The sequence below is a fragment of the Heloderma suspectum genome, chromosome 1 (assembly GCF_057233095.1).
Source record: "Heloderma suspectum isolate Gila_16-S chromosome 1, 16-S_ref, whole genome shotgun sequence".
Classification (NCBI taxonomy): Eukaryota; Metazoa; Chordata; class Lepidosauria; order Squamata; family Helodermatidae; genus Heloderma; species Heloderma suspectum.
In genome coordinates, this window is record NC_139458.1 from 131,163,525 (window position 1) to 131,187,567 (window position 24,043).

Consider the following 24,043-nt stretch of genomic DNA (forward strand, 5'->3'; position numbering starts at 1 on the left):
TTGGGAAAAATAATGGCCCAGGGTCCCTTCTTTTCACATATGTACTGAGAAACATAAACTACTAGAGATCCACATTTTGTTATGGCACCTCTTTTTGTAGTATGTTGTCTTTCAACATGTTACTACGGCTGAATCTACACATAGCAGTTATACCATTATCATATCTTTATCATAACTTGGTACACATGACACCAATGGGCACCAATAGTTATGATAACGGTATGATAACGGTATAACTGCTGTGTGTAGATTCAGCCTACAAGTGTACCTTTCAGATATGGTGCCAAACATTGTGCAGCTTCAGATGTGGCAAATGTACATGCAAAGCTGTTGTAACAAATGGAATTTTGACAGACTTACAATAGCTTCAGCCTAATATATTTGGTATTATTAGGGATGGCGAAGAATTCTGCCACGGACCCCAATGAGGCCTGATTCTAAAGGCCTCCAGAGTCCATGGCGGAACGGAGCACTTACCTCTGCACTTACCTCCGCCTCCCTCCAGAATCCAGTGTGAGCTGGCTCCTCTGTGCGGTGATCCCATGGAGCTGGCCACCAGCTCCGCATAGCTGGCGATACAGCCAGCCGCCATTGCCATGCCATATCGCTGGCTGAGTGAGGGCTAACTCCGGACGCAAATGGTGTAGTGGATGCCATTTGCGGCCATAAAGCTGTTAGATTAACCTAAATGCAGCCGTAAATGGCCCTCACTCAACCAGCGATACGGCACAGCAATGGTGGCCAGCCATATCGCCAGTGATGAGGAGCTGGCTCCTGAGGATTCCGGGGGAAGGGACAGGGTGGATTCCCACCCGGACCAGCTGGTAGGAAATCCGCCCATCCCTAGGTATTATATGATAGAAATGAATGAATTACATTTGGAGTTGTAATATCTGAGTGGTTATTTCACTGACATTTCATTTACTTACAATTTGAGGCACTGTGACTTAGTGCAGTTGCATGGCTTTTTTGACTTTGTATCCCAGGAACTACAAGGTATCCTAAATGATTGCAAATAAAAAAATAAAACAGATGTTTGGATGGTACATCTGAAAAAAAAAGCCCCTGTTCAGACATCACGCTAAGCGATGATGGTTAGGAATTTTGAGCTAACCATGTTGGCTTAGTGTGATGTCTGAACATGTGTCTGTCCCAACCATGGTGGTTTACTAACCATGGACTAACCATGTTGACTAACCACTTGCTGCAAGATGGTTAGTGGGCTCTACCATAGCTTAGCATGATGTCTGAACAGCCTCCATGGTTAATTGACAGCTGCCATAGAGCTCTGTGGTAAGAGAAGCCAGAGAAGTAGTAGCTGCCAAGCACCAAAATGGCCAACACCACCAAGCACCAAAATGGCTGACAGCTCCACAATGTCTGACAGTGCAGAGGCCACTGGGATGCATTGCTGCTGGAGAACTGCAGGTTCCTGTGGGAGGGAGGGTGGTTAGAGAATTAGTCTAACCATGTTGCAGAACATGGTTACCTGCACGTGTGGCAGTAGCACTTGCAGTGGTTAGCGGTAACCGCCATGCGCCATGGTTAGCCTAACCACCCTTCCCCAATGTGCATCTGAACAGGACCTATATTGAAAATTTATGGGATAGTACATGTTAGAGAGTTGACACCCACATACTGGTGGGATAGTGAAAAAAAAGAACTCCCCGCTATTATTTCTTCCATCTTTATCTATAGATGTTCCTTTTGTTATCCATGTCTCCGGGGGTGGGGTGGGGTGGGGGGTCTTCACAGCAATGCTTTGACATTGCTTTCCATTTTTCTGCACTTTTTAAGGAATTTGGCATTGCTCCATAAGGGGACACATTGTGCTGAAAGAAGCAGACAATCCCACCCCACAGCCTGGGGCTTCCACAGGTCACACGACACTCTAATTTGCATTATTTTGGGATGGCTTGAGAGGAGTTCCAGCAGTCCCGATGCATGTCATCATTCTGAGAGTCTTGTCCCACCCCACTCTTTTGCCTTGTCCTGCCCCCTCTACTTCCTGAAGGCAATGCTGAATATGTATCCAATGGCCCATACCCCACCAGTATCTATAATGATACAATACAATACAGTACAGTACAGTACAATACAGTGCCAGAAGCATGTTTTCCCTTGCAGAAAAGCCAGCAGGACTTCAGGGCTTAAATCTTGCAAGATTGACCTACTGAGATAGCGCATTACAACTAATGTGCAAAAGTGCTATTTCGCTCAGTCGATGCCGTGAATGTAAGCAGTAGTTGCTGTGTAGTGGTTAATGTGTGCTACACGTGTTCACTATGGTGATTCTGTCTTTCTGATGCATCGGGGCTGAGTCTGGGGTGAGCACTCCAGAGTGAGAAAGGGATAACTGAAGGGGACAATTACAGCGTCTAAACCCATCACTCTTCAATTACGACGGAGCATAAAAGTGAGATCCTACATTTATGAATGGGAAATGCAAGCTGTTAATCAGTCTGCTTTTCCAATCCTAAATGTGGGATCTTGCTGTAATGCATCCCCGGGAGTACTTTACTGCGCGAAAGCTCTACGTCGCTTTGGTGACATCGTGACTGGCTGGAGATATTTACCCCTGTATTTGCTTATCTGGGTGAGAATCAAGACTTTGCCAATACTTCATACATTTTCCATCACTTCCTCTCTCTAGAGGAAAAGAAGAATAATCTACAGTGATCAGAGCAAAGTAAAGTAGTGTGAGGTACAAGGAGAAACTACATACCTACATGTAGTTCTGAACTCTGCTGTGCTCAGCTGCAAAATGGCAGAAAAATTGGGGGGAAAAGAGGGAGGGGAAACACCCATTGACCCAGGTCACCGAGGTCACAGCCAGGTGAAAGACACACTCCTGGGCAGGACTATCATGCTGAAGTTAATGCGGAGGATTGGGGCACACAGCATTTGAAAAAGAGGTGAGCTGAATTAAAGAATTAAAATGGACTAAAAGTAGTCTGCAAAAATCTGTTTTTTCTGCTGGTAATCTGCGAGGAGGCTGCAGACTGACCATGAGGTTATGTGCCGCGAGCGAAGTCAAAAGTCTCCCAATTCACAGCAAATCCTCTATGAAGACAGGTCCCAGCTCTCTTACTGCCAAGATAATGAAACTCAGACCAAAAACCTTTCAATATATTATTGTATAGAGTGGTGAACAATGGCTGGGGGCATTTCCAGATGAAGCTTTTATCATGCTGTCACCTACAGTCAGGGCCAGAAATATTGGAACAAGGATAACTGTTTTGGCAGTTGGCCTCTGTACACCACCAAACTGAAGTTGAAAGGAAACACACCCAGATGGGAGTGAAGTCAGGACTTTCAGCTGTAATTCAAGGGGTGTGACAAAAGTGGGGCACTAACCATTCAGGAAGTACAGCCAGTGGCATACACACATCCCCATCATTGGTGGCTCATAAGTAATGGAACGAATGGCTGACAAGCAGCTGCATGGCCAGGTGTGGCCTGTTTCCTGGGTACCCCATGACCAATCAAGCAGAGAAAAGGCCTGGAGGTGGTTCTGAGTGTTACATTTTCATTTGGTAGCTGTTCCCTGGAACTCCCAACATGAGGTCCAAAGAGGTGTCCATGCGAGTGAAGGAGGCCATCATTAGGCTGAGGAAACAAAATAAACCCATCAGAGAGATAGCAAAAACAGTGGGAGTGGCCAACACAACAGTTTGGAACATCCTGAAAAAGAAGGAATTAACTGGCAAGCTCAGCAGCAGCAAAAGGCCTGGAAGACCATGGAAGACAACTAAAGTGGTTGACCGCAGAATTCTGCTCACGGTGAAGAGGAACCCTTTCACAATATCTAGCCAGGTCAAGAACGCTCTTGAGGAGGTAGGCATGTCATTGTCAACATCTACAGTCAAGAGACGGCTTTATGAATGTAAATACAGAGCCCTCACAACAAGGTGCAAACCACTGGTAACGCTCAAGAACAGAAAGGCCAGATTAGCCTTTGCCAGCAAACACCTAAAAAGGCCTGCCCAGTTCTGGAATAAGATTCTTTGGACTGATGAAACCAAGATTAACTTGTACCAGAATGATGGGAAAAGTATGGAGAAGGAAAGGAACAGCTCATGATCCAAAGCATACCACATCATCTGTCAAACAGGGTGGAGGCAGTGTTATGGCATGGGCATGTATGGCTGCCAATGGAACCAGGTCACTGGTGTTTATTGATGACCTGACTGCTGATAAAAGCAGCAGGATGAATTCTGAAGTGTATAGGGCTATACTTTCTGCTCAGATTCAGCCGAATGCTGCCAAACTGATAGGACGCCGCTTCATATTGCATGTGGATAATGACCCAAAACATACAGCAAAAGCTACCCAAGAGTTTCTCAAGGCAAAGTAGTGGGATGTTCTTCAATGGCCAAGGCAGTCACCTGATCTCCACCCAATAGAGCATGCTTTTCACTTACTGAAGACAAGACTGAAGGCAGAAAGACCCACAAACAAGCAGCAGCTGAAGGCAGCTGCAGTAAAGGCCTGGCAAAGCATCTCGAGGGGAGGAAACTCAGCATTTGGTCATGTCCATGGGTTCCAGACTTCAGGCAGTCATTGACTGCAAAGGATTTTCATCCAGTTATTAAAGGCAATCCTTAAGTTTGAAATGATGTTGGTTTGTTCCATTACTTATGAGCCACCAACAATGGGGGGGTGCGTATGCCACTGGCTGTCCTTCCTGAAAGGGTAGTGCCCCACTTTTGTCAAACCCCTTGAATTACAGCTGAAAGTCCTGACTTCACTCCCATCTGGGTGTGTTTCCTTTCAACTTCAGTTTGGTGGTGTACAGAGGCCAACTGCCAAAACAGTTTTCCATGTTCCAATATTTCTGGCCCTAACTGTATTTTACAGAATCTTACGGGTGGTTCAGACATCATTGCCTTCCACTCCCCTATTTTCCCACCACTGCTTCTGTCTTTTTTCTTAGCTCAGAAAATCCGCTAAGGAGAAAAAAAAATAGTTGTACAATGCCTTCTAATTGGTGGCACTAACAGCCCTTTATCTGAAAGCACCTTTGGATCCTAAGATATGTTAATGTAAAGAAGTTCCTGTCCCCTCCTTCCCTCAGCAATCCACTGTGCCCCATCCTATATTGTTCAGAAGGTCATCCAACCCTCCAGAGAGGCTGTGGAGAGGGGGTTTGCAGGTAGCTGCAGGGTGGGAAGGGGGGATGAGAAACTTTCCTTCCTTAAATTAACTTATCTTAGGATCCAAGGCAATATATTTATTTCCTACTTCATTTCCCATTTTTCACACTATATATACTATACCTAGTATGCATTTTCCTTTGGACCAGTAACTGAATGTATCTCTAACATGAATAAAAGTTTATACTGTATAATGTTAAAGTTATGACCTCTTATTCACATTACTGAAATAAAGTGGAATCATAAAGTGGGATCTAATTGTAGTCATTAAAAAAACAAAAAAACAAAAACAAAAAACTAAGATGTCAAAATTCTTTGTTTTGTTGAAAACCATTGTAAAAAACATTTTTATATGAACTTTTCAATATTGTGGAGATAACTATAAATAGCCATGTCTGAAACTAATATCAGGTTTTTTTGTTTTTACTTTCCTTACCCAACTAAAGTCAGTTTTGTTGGTTCCTGAAGATTTGGATCTGAATGGCACGTATGCATGGATCCATTATCAAGCTGCTCAAAATAAAAACCAGAAGTTCAATTTGTATTAGATTGCTATTTTTATACAACGTTTACATTAAAAAGAAAAAAATATATAAAATTACATAATTATCAGAGATTTAATTATTCATAAATCATATTTTAAAAAACGCAGGAACAAGTACACTTTAGAAACTTTTTATATTTTGGGACTTTGCCTTCAGTCTATAGTACAATTTGCTGTATTAATATTACTAAATACTATCACAATGTTTTAATGTTGCTGATTAGGGCCAGCTCGAGTTTTGAGCACATCCCTCCACAAGCAAAAGACAATCAGTGGGTGCCCTTCAGCACTAAATGTTTGGGGAAGGGCCAGGGGAATGAAAAAGTGCAAGGACGGAAGAACAGTAACTGTAGAAGAAGGAGGGAGAATTAGATTAGAAGGGGAAGGATGGGAAGGCTATGTGGCAAGTATAGCTGGGATAGATGGTGCTTCCAGTTCCAGATGGAGGGTTTCTAGTGCTACTAACTGAAGGCATAGAGCATTTCTACACCAGGCTAAAATCCCACACCCTTACCAGGGCTTCTACTTCTGGATTCCTTATGAGATTAAGATCAACTCCTTTTCACCTGGTTTCATCTGTTTTTCTTTCTTTCTGGGCAAGTTCTATATGTTTCATTATACAGCCACCAGATGGTGCTGCACTATAGTGTGACTCCAGAAATTCACCACAGAGTGCACTTTGAAGTCTCATATTGCATTTCCCCGTAGATAATTAAACTGCTATAACGGCCAGAAGGGATAGGAGGGGCCCTGTAGGTTGACAATGTTGTGTAAAGGGCCTGCAAAAAACGGTGAGTGACCGGTCACAAGTGCACAATAAAATCCTCATGTAGAAAAACTCATAGTCTCTTTTTCCCTTTCCCTTTTCTGTCTTTTTTTCCTCATCAAAGAAAAAAGAGCCCCATAGAATTCTGTGATGGTGTGATAAAAGCCTCATCTATAATGATATGTATGCTATAGGTAAAAAATGAGTGAATTATGAAGAAATGGGAAAGGGGGTTACAGAAAAGGATTAAAACAAGAGGAATTAGGAAGATAATAGGGAGAAGAGAATGGGGTAAAGACTAGAGCGATATGAATAAAAGAAGAGAGGAAAACTGAAGGGATGAAAGAAGCTGGAAGGCAAGAAGAAGAGGGCAGGGCCACAGAAAAAGAACAAGGAAATGAAGAGATAAAAGATGGAGACTAATGTAATCAAGGAGAAGGATCATAGAATCATAGAATAGTAGGGCTGGAAGGGGCCTTCAAGACCATCGAGTCCAACCCCCTGCTCAATGCAGGAATCAAAGTCAAAGCATCCCTGACTGTCCAGACTCATCTTGAATGCCTCCAGTGTGGGAGAGCCCACCACCTCCCTAGGTAATTGGTTCCATTGTCATATTGCTCTGACAGTCCATACGTTTTTCCTGATGTTCAGCTGGAATCTGGCTTCCAGGAACTTGAGCCCATTATTCTGTGTCCTGCACTCTGGGATGACTGAGAAGAGATCCTGGCCTTCCTCTCTGTGACAAACTTTCGAGTAGTTGAAGACTGCTATCGTATCTCCCCTCAGTCTTCTCTTCTCAAGGCTAAACATGCTCAGTTCCTTCAGTCTCTCCTCATAGGGCTTTGTTTCCAGTCCCCTGATCATCTTCGTTGCCCTCCTCTGAACCCTCTCCTGTTTGCAGTTTGTCTGCATCCTTCTCAAAGTGTGGTGCCAAAAACTGGACACAGTGCCCCAGATGAGGCCTAACCAGAGCTGAGTAGAGGGAAACTAGTACTTCACATGATTTGGAACCTATACCTCTATTAATGCAGTACAAAATAGCATTTGCCTTTTTTGCAGCCGCATCACATTGCTGGCTCATATTCAGCTTGTGATCGACAACAATTCCAAGATCCTTTTCGCTTGCAGTATTGTTGAGCCAAGTATCCCCCATCTTATAACTGTGCATTTAGTTTCTTTTTCCTAGGTGCAGAACTTGGCATTCATACCTGTTCAAATTCATTCTGTTGTTTTCTACCCAGCACTCCAGCCTATCAAGATCATTTTGAATTTTGTTTCTGTCTTCCAAAGTATTAGCTATCCCGCCCAATTTTGTGTCACCTGCAAATCTGATAAGCATTCCCTGCACCTCCTCATCCAAGTCATTAATGAAAATGTTGACGTGCACTGGGCCTGAGACTGAGCCCTGCGGTACCCTGCTTATAAGTACTTGATAAGTACTCTTTGAGTCTGATTCTGTAGCCAACTGTGGATCTACCTGATAGTTGTTTCATCTAGCCCACTTTTAGCTAGTTTGCTCATCAGGATATCACGGGCCACTTTGTTGAAAGCTTTGCTGAAGTCGAGGTATATTATGTCCACAGCATTCCCACAGTCCACAAGGGAGGTTACCTGATCAAAAAATGAGATCAGATTAATCTGGCAGGATTTGTTCTTGACAAATCCATGTCAGCCTCAAGTAATCACTGCATTGTTTTCAAGGTGCTTATAGATGGATTGCTTTATAATCTGCTCCAGAATTTTCCCAGGGATTGATGTCAGACTGACTGGTCTGTAGTTCCCAGGTTCCTCCTTTTTGCCTTTTTTGAAGATAGGGACAATATTAGCCCTCCTCCAGTCATCTGGCACTTCCCCCGTCCTCCATGATTTCTCAAAGAGAATAGACAGTGGCTCTGAGAATTCTTCTGCCAGTTCCTTTATTACTCTTGGATGCAGTTCATCTGGCCCTGGAGATTTGAACTCATTCAAAGTAATTAGATGTGCCTTGACCATATGCCTATCAATCTCAAGCTGCAATCCTGCCCTTTCAGCCTGAACTTTGCCCACACCAGGGGGGTCATAGACCCTCTTTAGGGAGAAGACTGAGCCGAAGTAGGAATTGAGCACTTCTGCCTTTTCTTTGTCATCTGTTAGCATTTTGCCATCCTTATTTAATAGTTGAACCACCATTTCTTTCCACAATCTTTCACTATGCCCGTATCTGAAGAAAGCCTTTTTGTTGCTTTTAGCATCCCTTGCTAACCTTAGGTCATTCCCAGCTTTAGCCTTCCTGACACCATCCCTGCAATTCTGTGCTACCTGCCTGGACTCTTCCTTTGTAGCTTGGCCTTCCTTCCACTTTCTCTATGTGTCCTTTTTTGTTTTCAGGTCATCCCTAAGCTTTTTGTGAAGCCACATTGGCTTCTTCTGTTGTCTTCCACCCTTTCTTCTTGTTGGAATTGTTTGTAATTGTGCCTTGAGAATTTCCTTTTTTAAAAACTGCCACCCATCTTGGAATCCTTTTCTCATTAGAGTCACTTGTCATGGGACCTTACTTATCATTGTTCTGAGTTTATTAAAACTGGATTTCCTAAAATCCAGGGTACGTGTATGGCTACACTTGGCTTTTGCTTCCTTTAGAACCAAGTACTCAAGTATAACGTGGTCACTTTCCCCCAGAGTTCCCTTAACTGCTACTTTATCCACTACGTCATCCCTGTTGGTTAGGATCAAGTCAAAGATAGCTCTTCCTCTAGTTCCTTCCTCCACTTTCTGTAGGACGAAGTTATCAGCAACACAAGTGAGGAATTTCTTAGAGGGACCATGTTTTGCAGAATTTGTCTCCCAACCAATATTGGGGAAATTGAAGTTCCCCTTTGCTACTACATCATACTTCCTTGAAACACTGGCAATTTGCTTTTCAGAAGTTTCATCATCTTCTCCTTGATTGGGTAGCCGGTAGTACTCTCTGACCACCATGTTCCTTTTATTCTTTGCTCCATTTATTTTAACCCAGATGCTCTCGATGGGGTTACCAAGCTCATCCTCCTGTATTTCTGTGCAGAGATGGATCCTCCTGTATTTCTGTGCAGTGCAACTCCACCTCCCTTTCTGTTCCCTCTGTTCTTTTTGAACAAGCTATATCCTTCAATTGCAGTATTCCAGTCACGGGAGTCATCCCACCAAGTTTCAGTTACACCTATCGAGTCATAATTTCCCTCCCATATTAAGAGCTCAAGTTTGTTTAGTTTATTTCCCATACTCTCGGCATTAGTATATAGACATCGAAGACCATGTCCTTTATAGTCTGGCTTTCTTCCTACATGTTTTTGAAGACTATTATTGGGCGTTATTAGAGCTGTTCTGTCCACTGTGGTGCATGAGCCTTCGTCCATACCAACATTACGTCTCCCTCCCCCGTAGGATTCAGTTTAAAGCCCTCCTGATGAAGTTCTTCATGCTGTGGCCAAACACATTCTTCCCAGCCCTTGTGAGGTCCAACCCATCCCTTGCCAACAATCCATCTTCCAGGAAGTATAACCCGTGGTCCCAGGATCCAAATCTCTCGCATCGGCACCACCTTTGTAGCCAGTCATTCACCCGGAGTATTTTTCTTTCCCTTTCTATCCCTCTTCTAACTACTGGAAGGATGGATGAGAAAACTATCTGGGCCCCAAAGTTCTTGAGTTTCCTTCCCAAAGCTTCAAAGTCTGACATTATTTCTTCGTAGCTCCGTTTGGCGGTACCATTTGTTCCCACATGGATGAGAAGAAAGGGATACCTGTCAGTGGGCTTTATGAGTGTAGGCAATCCTTCAGTCACGTCTCTAATCTGTCCTCCTGGGACACAGCATACCTGGCGAGTCCATGGGTCTTTGCGACATACTTGGGTTTCAATCCCATGCAGTAAGGAGCCTCCCACTACTAGTACTCTTCTCTTCTTGTAGGCTTGGGTTTCATCGCCTCTGCTTGACTGACCTTCAGCCTCTTGCTCGCTCTCATGTGGGGTCCCCTGTAATTCTTCCAGTCTTCCAGTCTCATCTTCAAGTACCTGAAAACAGTTCCATAGTTCTGCTGCTTCCACTGATGCAGAGCAGCTTCTAGTTCTTCTGCTCCTGTCACCCTTTTCCAAGGAGTATCCTCTACTTCATTTTTCCTCACCTCAGCATTTTCCACTTCTGCCTCAGTTTGCTGTTGCTCTTCTGGCTTCTGTTCTTCACTTTGCTGCTGTAGTTCCATCGTCCTGTCTAAGAACTCTTTATCTTCTCTTCTATTCCCTGGAGGGTTGACACTTGCCACTCCAGTCCTCTTACTTTTTCTTCCAAGTGTAATGAACTTGCACTTGTTGCACATGTAGGCCATGTTGATCTCAGGCAAGAAAACAAACATTGCACACAAGTTGCAGGTCACCACCACTGGAGAGTCTTTTCCTTCCATAGTCTCTATTCCCTTTATGTTTCTAGCTTTCTGATTATACTGGGATAGCCTGTGCCTTGTCCTCTATTCACTGGAGGTTAACAACAGAGCCCCACTGGTATGGAAGTCTGTGTTATGAGAAAAAGAAGTTAAAAAAAATTGTTAGGGACCTCCTCCTTGACCTCCCTCTTCCAAACTCCTGTTTGTTCTCCATGTTCTCTCGCTCTGATAGCTTGCTGTCTGGGAGCTTGCTTGCTTTTATAGCCCCTAGACTAGCTGGAGCAGCTTCCTCTGCTCTGCTCAGCTAGGAGACAGGAAACAGACTGAAACTCCCCACCAACACAGTTGCTGGGAGTACCCAGCTGTGGGCCATCGGTGGGGGCATAGCTCAGTATCAGAGTACATGTTTTATATGCAGAAGGCCCCAAGTTTAATCCCTAGCATCACCAGTTAAAAGGATCAGGTAGCAGGTGATGTGAAAGACCCTGTGTGAGACCCCAGAAAGCTGCTGCCAACCACAGTACTTAATACTGGGCTACATGGAAAAATAATATGATGTAGTATAAGGCAAATTCTTATGTTTCTGTGAGAAAAGAAAGGATGCAACAGAGAAGAGGAAGAAAGAGGGGATGGCAGGAATAGGAGAAAGTTAAAGGGAAGGAATGAATGAACACTAGGAGGAGAGAAGAGAGGCATGGAAGAGAATGAAAGGGAAAGAAATGAGAAATATGGATATAGAAAGGGAAATATTTGGGGATTGGACAGAAGGAATTAAGAAACAATCTGGCAATTGAGGTAATTGAAAACAGGGCAAAAGCCAGTATGAGAGAACAGGAAAGACAGAGGTGATATGGTTAGAACAGAGAAATGACAGGAAAAAAACAAACACATATAACTCCAAAGCTCCCTTGTGTGCATGGAACAGTCATGCAATTCTTTGGATCTAGGCCTTAATAAATAATAGTCAGGGAAATTTCCAAGTTTTGAGGCTGAGAGGCCACATTTTAAAAGTTTGGCTAGGAAATGGTTGAGATACAGCAATTTAAAGACTTTCCCTTGAAGTGTAGCTTTCCTCGCATCCATTTTTTGCATATCCACAATATATCTCCTATTTTTCCTTTTGCCAGTTTAAATTTGATCAAATCTCCTGGGAAAGAAACATCTCTGACTTGTAACAGAATCCTATTATTTTGCCACTACCATGGCTTTCTTCACATGGAGCTTTTATCCTGCAATTGAGATTGCTCCTTCATGGAAGTTTGCGGGCTCTTTACATGACACCGTGACCCTCCAGGGTGTCTCCTGCACTAAATGCCCTTTGTTCCATTTTTAAGTAGATTGCAGATAATGAGCTATCAAATTACTCCATTGTGTTCTGCTTGAGTTCCCTCTGTGAAAAGAGGAAAAGTGGCAAGATGAGCGAGATCAATGAACTATAATGGAAGACTCAGATACAGGGAGAAGGAAGGGGAAAGGGGAGGGGGGAAAGGAAGTGGGTGAAAAAGGGAGTCGTTGTGATCCTGCATTTAAAACGGAAGCAGAAAGTCCCATATTAAATGCAGGATTTTAGGCTGGTGTAGAGATGCCCTATATCTTCATTAAAATATTTAAATGCGAAAACAAAAGCAGATATAAAAACAACTGGAAGTCATAAAGAGTTGTTCTATTATCAGATGCTATTTCTATAGTTGCAAGCCTTTCATTGCTGTTCTGACTTCAAAATGATGCATATATTTCAGTTTTAATTGAGATGTAGTGATTTTGGCAGCCATTTTGGATTCTAAAGTGAGCAATCCCAAGGGTGTCCCAGGGGCCATAGGATATAAGATGAAGAACCATGCTGGATCAGACCAAGGGTCCATCTAGTCCAGCATTCTGTTCACACAGTGGCCAACCAACTGCCCATGGGAAACGCACAAGCAGGATATGAGTGCAACAGCAGTGTCCCTCCCATGTTCCCCAGTAACTGGTGCATACTGCCTCTGATACTGCAGGTAGGATATAGCCATCAGGACTAGTTGCCATTGATAGCCTTCTCCTCCAGGAATTTGTCCAATCCCCTTTTAAAGCCATCCAAATTAGTGGTCATCACTACATCTTGTGGAATTGAATTCCATAGTTTAACGATGTCTTGTGTGAAGAAGTACTTCTTTTTATCTGTCCTGAATCTCCCACCAATCAGCTTCATGAAATGTCTCCAGGATCTAGTATTATGAGAGGCAGAGAAAATGACTCCCTATCTACCTTCTCTAGGCCCTGCATAATTTTGTACATCTCTTTATTTTTCCTCTTACTCACTTTTTGTCTAAGCTAAACAATCTCAGCTGTTGTAACCTTTCTTCATAGGGGAGTTGCTCCAGCCTCTTGATCATTTTAGTTGCTCTTTTCTGCACTTTTCCCAGCTCTACAATATCCTTTTTTGTGTTTTTTTTAGATATGTGTAGAGATAGAGCTCTGACCTAAGGAGGGATGAATCCCCACTCGGATCTCCCCCACTCCCACTCCCCCCACCACAGAAAGTTCCGTGGTGGCTCCTCTTCTGAAGTTGGTGTTGCAACCTCAGAAATGGATGGGGAGGGAGGAAAAGGGGCCAGTTGGTGGGCAAGAAGGGAAGATGACATGGATCTGTCAGACTCACAAGCCTCTCTGTTCCCATCTCCTCCCTCCCCGGCAATGTAAGGAAGCTAGAGGGGCTTAGAGGCCAATCTAACAGAAGATGCTAAAATGGAAGGTAGAGAGGCTGTAAAAGCCTCCGTTGCTCCTCCCACCCTACCTGGCTATTCCAGCAGGACTTAGGACAGATGGAGGGCTCTGAGATCGTTGCTCCTCCCACCCTACCTGACTATTCCAGCAGGACTTAGGACAGATGGAGGGCTCTGAGATCGCAGCCCTCCATCTACTGAGCATCAATCCTGTAGAACTGCACTCTAAATTTCCATTGTCTCAGCATCACAGTAGGCGAATTTATAGACCAAACCATGTGTCATTTAATGCTCCATGACTAACGCATTCAGTTTCATTAGATATTTTGTACAGATTTTGTGTTGTTGCTCAAAGTAAATTTTAATTGGCTGCCATCTGGTGGTTTTTCAGTTTAGCCTTCAAAAAACCTTTGGGATAGATGTTAAACTTGCCCTCAAAATATTATCAAAATTGGTAACAGTGTGGCTCCAAGCACAGTTTTATGCTGGTAAGGAGTTGATATCTCCTGCTACCCTTGCTTTCAGGGTCAAAGCTAAAATGTGCAACTTAAGTACAGGCAGTTTTGGATTCAAAAGGTAAATAAATAAAAAATACTTAACCAAATTCCCCTCAAATAGCCTCAAAAGTGGGAAATCTCCCTGACAAATTATGGAAGGCTTGAGAAAAGTTTTCAATGAGTTTTCAGTGAACATGTACTGTAAGTTTATATATCCTGAACAATCGTTTAAATACTGATAATATATTATTTTTCATGTTTATATTTTAACACAAGATCTGCCATATTACCTGCCCAAACCTTCATGCTATTACATATTCAGTTCTCTGGCTGTGCCTCTTCTACTGGGTGTTGCTTATTTTGCTGTAGTGATGTTGTAGCGTATGTAAGGATTTGTTAAGCAGTTTTACAATTTTCTCAGCTGTGACTTTTCTGCTATGTAAAGTACTATTAAAGTTTAATGTATGGGAAAAGTGACTTATTGTCACAACATGGAAAGGAAAAGCATGGTCAAAAGGGAAGGCCTGTAGTGACAACACAGAAATAAGAGGCAAGGCACCTGAGAATGGTTGGGTGGTAAAAATATATAGAATATCTTGAATATCCCTTGGCACAAAAGCATGATCATATGGTGTGAGACTGTTGAATTAGAAACACTTGCCTGAAGATGGAAAAAAGAAACACTTACCTCTTGTGCACAGACATTCAGTTTACCTGCAAGTGGCAAAAACTGTCCCAGTACAGATGATACAGAGTTATTTGCATCTAATAAGAAATAGAAAATACTTATTGAATTGAGGTTAGTGCAGTGTATAGATTTAAACAAATACATTTCCAGACAAATAAGACTTATATTTCAGAAGAACACATTTAATAATCTGCTTGATTTTTTTATTTTTAGTATTATTTAAAATACTTCTTGGCTGGCTTTGAGGTCAGAAGCCCTCCCAAGGCAGTGGTACAATAATAAATTGCTTTATTTTTGCATCAGAAATAGGCATATAATAGGTTGGATCCAGATTTAGGGATGTTAAACTGGGCTGTTGGAAGCAGAATTCCTGCCCCCTCCTCCCCATGGCAGCCACTCCAGCCCCCTGAAAATGTGACACAGAGAGTCAGGGGACCCTGCTGAATGGTTTGGGAGATAGGGGGGATTTCCAGAAATCAGGCAGAGGCACGTTCTGTTTGTTTCTCTCCATGGAATGCAAATCCTGGATCCAAGCCAAAGGCTTTGAAATTTCTCTTCTCCTTATATTTATATACTTAAACCAAAATGTGCCCATTTATCACACACAAACATGAAAGGTAAGGATCCTATGAGAGGAAAACACCAACACAAAAAGCCCTTCAATCAGCCTTGAGTCTTGAAATCAAGTTTTTAAAATGTACTACCATATTGCAGTTGCAGGTTGAACTGTTTCAGGGCATTTTAAACATGTACATGTTCTTAGAAGTTGCCTTGATAAACATGTTTTCTAAAAAGAAATCCAGGGGGGTGTTTCTACCAGTGGTTTACTCCGAGCCAGCTGCGTGTTGAGCAATCCCTATATTGTTAGGGATACATGACGTCATGGCCATCCAGCAACCACCCCAGAACTTATCAGGGAAAAACCAGATTTCCTGAGACTGCTGAAAGTCCGATTTTTTTCCTTAGGTCAAGGTTCTCCCTGGTATAATTGCTGTGTGCCCCAACCCCCACATTTAGCTCAGATATGGTAGCCCTGCCCAAGGGTGTGCCTTTCACCATGACCCCGGACAAGGGGTGTTTCCTCCCATTGTGCTGAATGAGGCTTGCCCTCTGAATGCCCACATCAGAACTTACAGAGATTCTCCTCAATTGAAATGGCACATTTTAAAGCCCAATTCCTGAAATGTGATTAAGTGCAATCTCGAGGCTCCGATTCATTGCCTTAGGAAGTATGTTCTTCACAGCTTGGTTATAGATATTCTGTGGGTTACAATGGGGGCTGGTTTCTGTCTTTGTGTTTATTGCTCTCATTCCCTCAACAAACCCATTAGTGTCTCCTCAGAAATAACTCCCATTGCAGTCAGTGAGGTCCTACAGGTTAAAATGGGGGCTGGTTTCCGTCTTTGTGTTCTCCTGCCCCCTTTCCCAGCACAAGCATGTGTGTCTACTTGGTAGTAACTCCCATTGTGCTCCGTGAGGTTTGCTCCTGAAATGCAGGTACATCTGGATAGGGATGGACTAGCCCATCTCTGTCTGGGGCGGGCAGAGCTTGATGTGCTGCCCTCCCCAGTTGTGCAGCTTGGGCCTGCTCAGTGAGACTCCCAACTCGCCCCTCCTCTCCATGCCAAGGACTCCAGTCAAACCCTTGTGCTTTATGTGCACAAGGGCTTAATTTCTGAGTCCTCGACATGGCCAGCCCCTAGCCTCTTGCCCTGGCCTCCTCTAGAGGAGGGCAGGGCCAGAGCATTGGGGTGCTGCCATTGCCTGTCTTCCTCGCACCAGCTGTCAAGGGCTGGGTGTGGGGAAGAAGGGCTTTGGCAACCAGCTCCCATGCTCTAGCTCTGGCCTGTAGCGAGAGCGCTGGGGTGCCACCATCGCCCGTCTTCCTCGGGTAGCAGCCGCAGTGATGGATAGGCTGGTTCATAGAATAGTAGGGTAGTAGGGTTGGAAGGGGCCTACAAGGCCATCGAGTCCAGCTTATTTTACGTAAGTGTAAGAGAAGGCTTCACAGTAGAAGGCTGGGCAGGAGAGAGAAGAGAATGCTACAGCAGCAGCGGCAAGGGACAAGCTGGTCGTTTTCTGTAAGTCTCTTACACTTACATAAAACAACCAGCCTGTCCCTTGCTGGAGCCACCACCATAGCTGTAGCGGGGATGAAAGGGGAAGAAGGCAGTGCCTCTCCTCCTTCCCCCATCCTTGCTACAGCAGCAGTAGCAGCAGCAGCAGCAGCAAGGGACAGGCTGGATGTTTTATGGAAGTGTAAGAAACTTATGTAAAACAACCAGCCACGATCACTGTAGCGGGGGGCGGGGCGGAGAGGATATGTGCCTCCTTCTTCCCTACGCCCCCATCTGCTACAGCAGCGGTGGCAAGGGAAAAGCTGGTCATTTTCTGTAAGGCTCTTACACTTACGTAAAATTACCAGCCTGTCCCTCATCCCAGCTGACATGGGGACGAGAGGGGAAGAAGTCAGCGCCTCCCTCTCCTCCTTCCCCCATCCTTGCTACAGCAGCAACATCAAGGGACAGGGTGGTCATTTTATGTAAGTGTGTAAGAGACTTATGGAAAACGACCAGCCTGTCCTGCACCACTGCCACTCTAGCAAGGATGGGAGAAGGTGGAGTGGCACTGCCTTCTTCCCTTCTCAGCGATAGGTAGCAGGATTGCTGAGGGACTGGGTGCCTGCACTCTTGCCTGACTCAGCACGCAGCGAGTTGGGCAAGAGCTCAGGTCTGCAAACTGGCATCTAGGGGGCTGACCCAGTAGCTTCTCGCCAGGCTTCGAGCCCCAACTGGACACTCGCACCATCCCTACATCTGGACTTTCAGGGGAAAGAAGAAAGGGGGGAGGGGTGAAGCCTCTCTTATTGGTTGAGCATCTCCTGCCAGTCAGATGACATTCACTCCAACCCCCACCCCCACTGGGAAGTATGTTCTATGAAGTGATTTTTACTGCCATGGAGAATCTGCTTGTGGAACCCTGCTCACAGCAAAGCTGATTCCTTAAAAAATAAATAAATCCAGTACTCCTCCATTAGCTTCTCCTTCCATTGTCATGGAAACACGGCCCAGGAATGGTTCCTCCCTCTGACTTTCTACTCATTCAAAGAGAGAGTGGTTGCTATATAACAGAGGTGGGCAACTTGTGGCCCTACAGATATTTTGGGTACCAATCTTATCATCTCTCACCATTGGCTATGCTGGCTAGGGCTGATGGGAGTTGTAGGCCAAAACATCTGGAAAGCCGCAAGTTGTTCACCCCTGCTATATAACATACAAAATAAGAGAAACAGCCTTGTTGTGAAAACAATGCCTACTGAAAGGCTGTCAGTTTACTAACCTATTAGAAATTTTGTTAGCTAATTATATCATTGGATCATCATCATCAGATGCCTTTATAGATGAGAAAACAGTGGCATCAGGTGGATGTTTTTGGTAAATGCATCCATGGTTTCCTCAGAGTCTTTTCACAACCATTTCATGGTAGTCCAAATACATAGTTGTTACTAAACTGTTGAGCTCAGTATAGACATCTTCTCCTATACTCATGCTTCTGTTATGGGGATATTGCATTTTCTGAACTTGGCGTGTGTTATATTTTATGACATGGAAAATGTGACGCATTCCCCAGACCAGAAAACAGATTTAGGTTGCAATTGCCCTATTGAATATTGTTATTCAAGTTTTACATCATCAACTAGATATTGCTTATGATGAAACTTGCTAAAAGTATACAGACAGGACCTGTAATGACAATACAGAAATTGAAATGCCCACTGGAGATGGAACTGGAACTACCAGTCCCAGAATCCTTGGCAGCAGCTGCATCCATTCTCACTGGGAAAATACACTCTGCTGGGTCCTGGGGAGCACCCACCACATTCTCCACCACCTTCCAATGGCCTACTCTGCCCTGCTCCAGGCATGTTTCTGGGCCATTGGGGGGCAGTGGCAGTGGCAGGGGAGGCAGTGGCAATGTGTGTGAGCATTTCAACAGGCATGTTCTTTTTGTGAGCACCCCCGGTAGAATGCTCATGACTTCCCTAGTGACAATATTATGATCTGGATACATTGTAGGGACTGACCTCCAGAGGCTGGGACATTTGCTGTGGCCTCAAGCTTGGTAAAGAGTTTATTGTCTCCTAGCCCCAGCGCAGCACTGTTCTCATTTGCACTGAGCAACAAAGGTCAAAAGCGGTATGACAGAATTCTCAGTTTGCATGCCGTGCCTCTTCTAGTTTAAATAAGTCCACTGAGGGTACCCTGCCTTAGAACCCCTAAAACCCTGAAGCCAGCCTTGATCATATGCTGCATTATACAGGTTAATATGCTAAGAAAGTTAGATACAGAGTAAGGGGGCTATTAGTATAGGGCTGTGCTTTAGATTTGAACATAAGAAGAGCCATGCTGGATCAAACCAGTGGCCAACTGTCGACAGCAGAACCACAAGCAAGACATGAGTGCAACAGCACCCTCCTGCCCATGTTCCCCAGCAAATGATGTACATAGGCATACCACCTCTGATACTGGAGGTAGCATATAGTAGCCATCATAACTAGTAGCCATTGATAGCCTTCTCCTCCAGGAATTTGTCTAACCCCCTTTTAAAGCCATGCAAATTGGTGGCTATTACTACATCTTGTGGTAGTGAATTCTGTATGAAAATGTACTTCATCTGTCCTGAATCTCCCACCAATCAGCTTCATGGGATGACCCAGGTCATCTAGCATTATGAGAGAGGGAGAAAAAGGTCTCCCTATCCGCATTCTCCATACCATGCATAATTGTGTACACCTCTACCATGTCTCCCCTTACTCAGCTTTTTCCAAGCTAAAGAATCCCATCTGTTTAACCTTCCCTCATAGGGAAGTTGCTCCAGCCCCTTGATCATTTTAGTTGCCCTTTTCTGCACTTTTTCCAGCTCTACAATATATTTTTTGAGGTGTGGTGACCAGACCTTACACAGCATTCTAAGTGTGGTTGCACCATAGATTAGTATAAGGGCAGTATGATATTGGCAGTTTTATTCTCACTTCCTTTCCTAATTCTGTCTAACATGGAGTTTGCCATTTTTACACTGGGTTGACATTTCCATTGAGCTGTCCACTACAACCCCAGATCACTTTCTTGGTTGGTCACCGCTAGCTCAGATCCCATCAGGTTATACTTGAAGTTGGAATTTGTTGCCCCAAAGTGCATCACTTTACTTGCTTACATTAAACTGCAATTACCATTTAGATGCCCATTCTCCCAGTTTGGAGAGATCCTTTTGTAGCTCCTCACATGCTCCTTTTTGCTTTAACCACCCTAAATAATTTGGTGTCATTAACAAACTTGGCCACCTTGTTGCTCACTCCTAATTCCAGATCACTTACAAACAAGTTGAAAAGCATTGGTCCCAATACAGATCCCTGTGGGACCCCACTATTTACATCCCTCCATTGGGAGAATTTTTCATTTATTCCTACTCTCTGCTTTCTGTTCTTTAACCAGTTGCTGATCAGAAAGAGGACCTGTCCTCTTATTCCATGACTGCTATGTATGCTCAGGAGTCTTTGCTGAGGGACTTTGTCAAAAGCCTTTTGGAAGTCCAAGTAAACAATGTCTATCAGATCACCCCTGTCTACATGTTTACTGACACTCTGAAAGAACTCTAAAAGGTTCGTGAGACAGGACTTACCTTTGTGGAAGCAATGCTGATTCTTTTGCAGCAGGGCTTGTCCTTCTATATTCTTACTAATTTTATATTTAATAATGCTTTCAACCAATTTACCTGGAACAGACATTAAGCTAACCAGCCTGTAATTTCCTGGATCCCCCCTGGATCCCTTTTTAAAAACTGGTGTTACATTGGCCATCTTCCAGTCCTCTGGTACATAGGCTGATCTGAGGGACACATTGCGTATTTTGATTAGAAGATCAGCAATTTCATATTTGAGTTTTTTAAGAACTCTAAGATGGATGCCATCTGGGTCCAGTGATTTATTAATTTTCAATTTGTCAATAAGGTTGAGAACTTCAACTTTTGTCACCACTATTTGTCTCAGTTCCCCAGGGGTTCTCCACAACAGGTTTTTTATCCTGTAACTTTACCAAGGCTTCTGTTTCCAGATTTTTTGTGGGATTAAGATCCCAGGGCATAGTCTGAAGGCATATGAGGCAGCCACCTTGCTGAAGCTAAGCAGGTTTGGGTCTGGTCAGTGCTTGGAGGGGAGACTACCTGGGAACCACATGTAGCCACCTTCAGTTCCATGAGGGAAGGAAGGTGGAATATAAATGTAATAAATAAATAAGATGGGCTCCTTCACACAGACTTCCTGTCCCCCCCCCCCCGAGGACTGGCTTTATCTGCAAGTTCTATATGTTTCATTATACAGCCACTGTTGTTATAGCACCACTTCCTCTTTACACGGACAAAATCAAACCACTTTTTTATTAGCTCATTATTTCCGTTTCAAATAAAGCCACGGAAGTTGTCAGATAGCATGGGAGAGGTGTTGGAGGTTGATGACGTAATGTAAAGGACCCGCAAACATCCATGAGTAACCAAACTCAATCATAGGATAAAAGCCCCATGTGGAGAAGCCCTCAGACTCCCTTCCTGAAAGCATCCTTCAGGCACAGATATCTGCCTATATCTTCTGCAGTGAAGACAGATGAGAAGAATTCATTTAGCCTCTCTGCAATCTTCTTGTCCTCTTTTAGTACTCCTTTAACTCCATTGTCATCCAATTGTTCAACTGCCTCCCTAGCTGGTTTCGTGCTCCTGATATATTTAAAGAATTCTTTATAGTTGGCCTTGATGTTGTTAGCGACATGCTCCTCAAAATGCTTTTTTCCCATCTCTTATAGTCTGCTTGGATCACCTTTGTGCAAGCTTATGCTCCCTTTTGTTTTCCTAACTTGGGCAAGACTTCCATTTTCTGAAGGAAGCCTTCTTTTCTCAAATAGCTTCTTTGACACTGCTCATTAACTATGCCAGTGATTTCTTAGACTTGGTGCTACCTTTCCTAACCTGTGGTATACATTTTAGCTGAGCTTCTATTATTGTGGTGTTGAGTAACTTCCAAGAATTTTAAAGGGATTTAATCCTCTTGACCCCCCCCCCCTCAACTTTCTTTTCACCAGTTCCCTCATTTTATGGAAGTTTCCTCTTTTGAAGTAAAATGTGACTATGTTGGACTTCCTTGGTAATTTTCCACTTAAATATATATTACATCTGATAACACTGTGGTCACTGTTTCCAATTGGTTCAGCAACATTTACATCTCACACTAGGTCCTGGGCAACACCACTTACTATTAAATCCAGGGTCGCCTCCCCTCTGGTTGGTTCCATGACCAACTGTTTAGGGCACTGAGAAATTTAACCTCTTTGTCATGACTGGAACATGAATTTATCCAGTCAATGTATGCGTAATTGAAGTCAGCCATTATTACAACACTTCCTCATTTGGAGGCCTCCCTGATTTCATTTTCCATCTCAAGGTCACCCTGAGCATTCTGGTCTGGGGGACGATAGCACCTTCCTAGTTCTAAATTAGTTTTGGAACCCAGTATTGTCACCCACAGCATTTCTGTGGAAGAGCCGGCCCCTTTTAGGTGTTCTAGTCTGCTCGACACTATGCCCTCTTTGATATACAGAGCAACACTTCCCCCAGTACTCCCTTCCCTGTCCTTCCTGTGGACATTATATCCAGAGATGACCATATCCCACTGGTTCTCTCCATTCCACCAGAGGCAAATGGAAACAGAATGAGAAATGCTTTCTGGTTATATCCAAATTTTCATGAAATTGCTTGGTCCATCAGGGTCACACGAAGCAAGAAAAGTGGAGTATACACTACCTAAAAACCCACTTTCATGGGTCACACAGCACTTGAAAGTCCCATACTTCAGGGTTGGGTGGGTGGAGCAGAACTGAACATCAACCCTGCAGCTGTTGATCAGCAAATGAGAGAGGCTTGTTTCCCACCCCTGTCCATTCTCCCTTGCTCAGGGACATTTACTGGAAGTGCTGAATTAAGCCCCTGTATTCCCCCCCCCCCACACACACACACTTCTCCCCTCTCATCCACCATTGGGATATTGTGAAAGATTAAAAGGTACTTCAGTATTGTGAATGGGAAAAACAGGGTACATAACCTGAATGGATGAAGCAGCTACTGCACTATTGTGAATTATTGAAACAGCACTACTGCGCTTTTATGAATGGAAAAACATGCTGTATACTGTGAACAGATAAAGCAACTACTCCTCTATTGCGCATGCCTGAAATTGTGCAACTGCGCTATTCTGAATGGGAAATACAGGTACATACTGTGAATGGGAAAGCAGCCCTACTGCAAATGGGGAAAAAGAGGAAATGGGGGGAAAAGGGGGGAAGCCCCATCCCTTGACCAGGTCATTGCCAGATCACAGAAATAGGCACACCCAAGATTTAATGTGGGGGGAACAGGGCACACTGCAGCGGAACCATGCAGGAGCCACGTTTAAGCAAAAAAGACATAATAAAAGGACTTTCCAAAAATGCACCTTTCCCAGAGGGAAGCTGCAGGGTTGCTGTGGATTGGCGACAGTGTCATCTGTTGTGAATGACCATGATGTGCTGTCACTCTACACTAAATTGGCCATGTAGATAGGGCCCAGGGCTGTGTTTCCATGACAATGGAAGGAGAACCAAATGGAGGAGTAGTGGACATTTTAAAAGGAATCAGCTTTGCTGCACTTTGGTCCATGCAGGGCTCTATGAGCAGGTTCTCTGCACCAGTAAAAATCACTTCACAGAACATACTTCCTGGTGGGGGTTGGAGTGAATGTCATCTGACTGGCAGGGGCTGCTCAACCAATAAGAGAGGCTTCACCCCTCCCCCCTTTCTCCTTTCCCCTGAAGTTCCAGATGCACCTGCATTTGAGGAGCCTCACTGAGCGCAATGGGAGTTACTTCTGAGTAGACACACGTATGTTTGTGCTGGGAAAGGGCAGGGGGAGAACACAAAGAGAGGAAACCAGCCCCCATTTTAACCTGCAGGATCTCTATTACGAAGGGTCAAAGTAGTTAATTCCTAAGGCAATAAACCAAACAAAGGAGATCGTGCTTTACCGGACTTAGGGAATTGGGCTTTAAACCATGCCATGTCAATTGAGGGGGATCTCTGTAAGTTCTGATCTGGGCATTCAGAGGGCAAGCCTCATTCAGCACAATGGGAGTTACTTCTGAGGAGATGCTAATTGGTTTGTGCAGGGAGGGGAAACACACAGGAAACACCCCTTGACCGGGGTCATGGTGAAAGGCACA

General features: G+C 44.1%; 1 protein-coding gene across 1 annotated transcript in view; it reads right to left on the bottom strand.

Moving 5' to 3' along the window:
* Positions 1-24,043, bottom strand: part of TESMIN (testis expressed metallothionein like protein) — a 68,398-nt gene that overhangs the window by 15,240 nt on the left and 29,115 nt on the right. The window contains exons 7-9 of the mRNA XM_084852271.1: positions 14,748-14,824; positions 5,593-5,666; positions 930-1,001 (exon numbers count right to left, since the gene is read on the bottom strand). Of these exons, the coding sequence (XP_084708397.1) occupies positions 930-1,001; positions 5,593-5,666; positions 14,748-14,824 (223 nt within the window). The remainder of the gene's footprint in view (positions 1-929; positions 1,002-5,592; positions 5,667-14,747; positions 14,825-24,043) is intronic.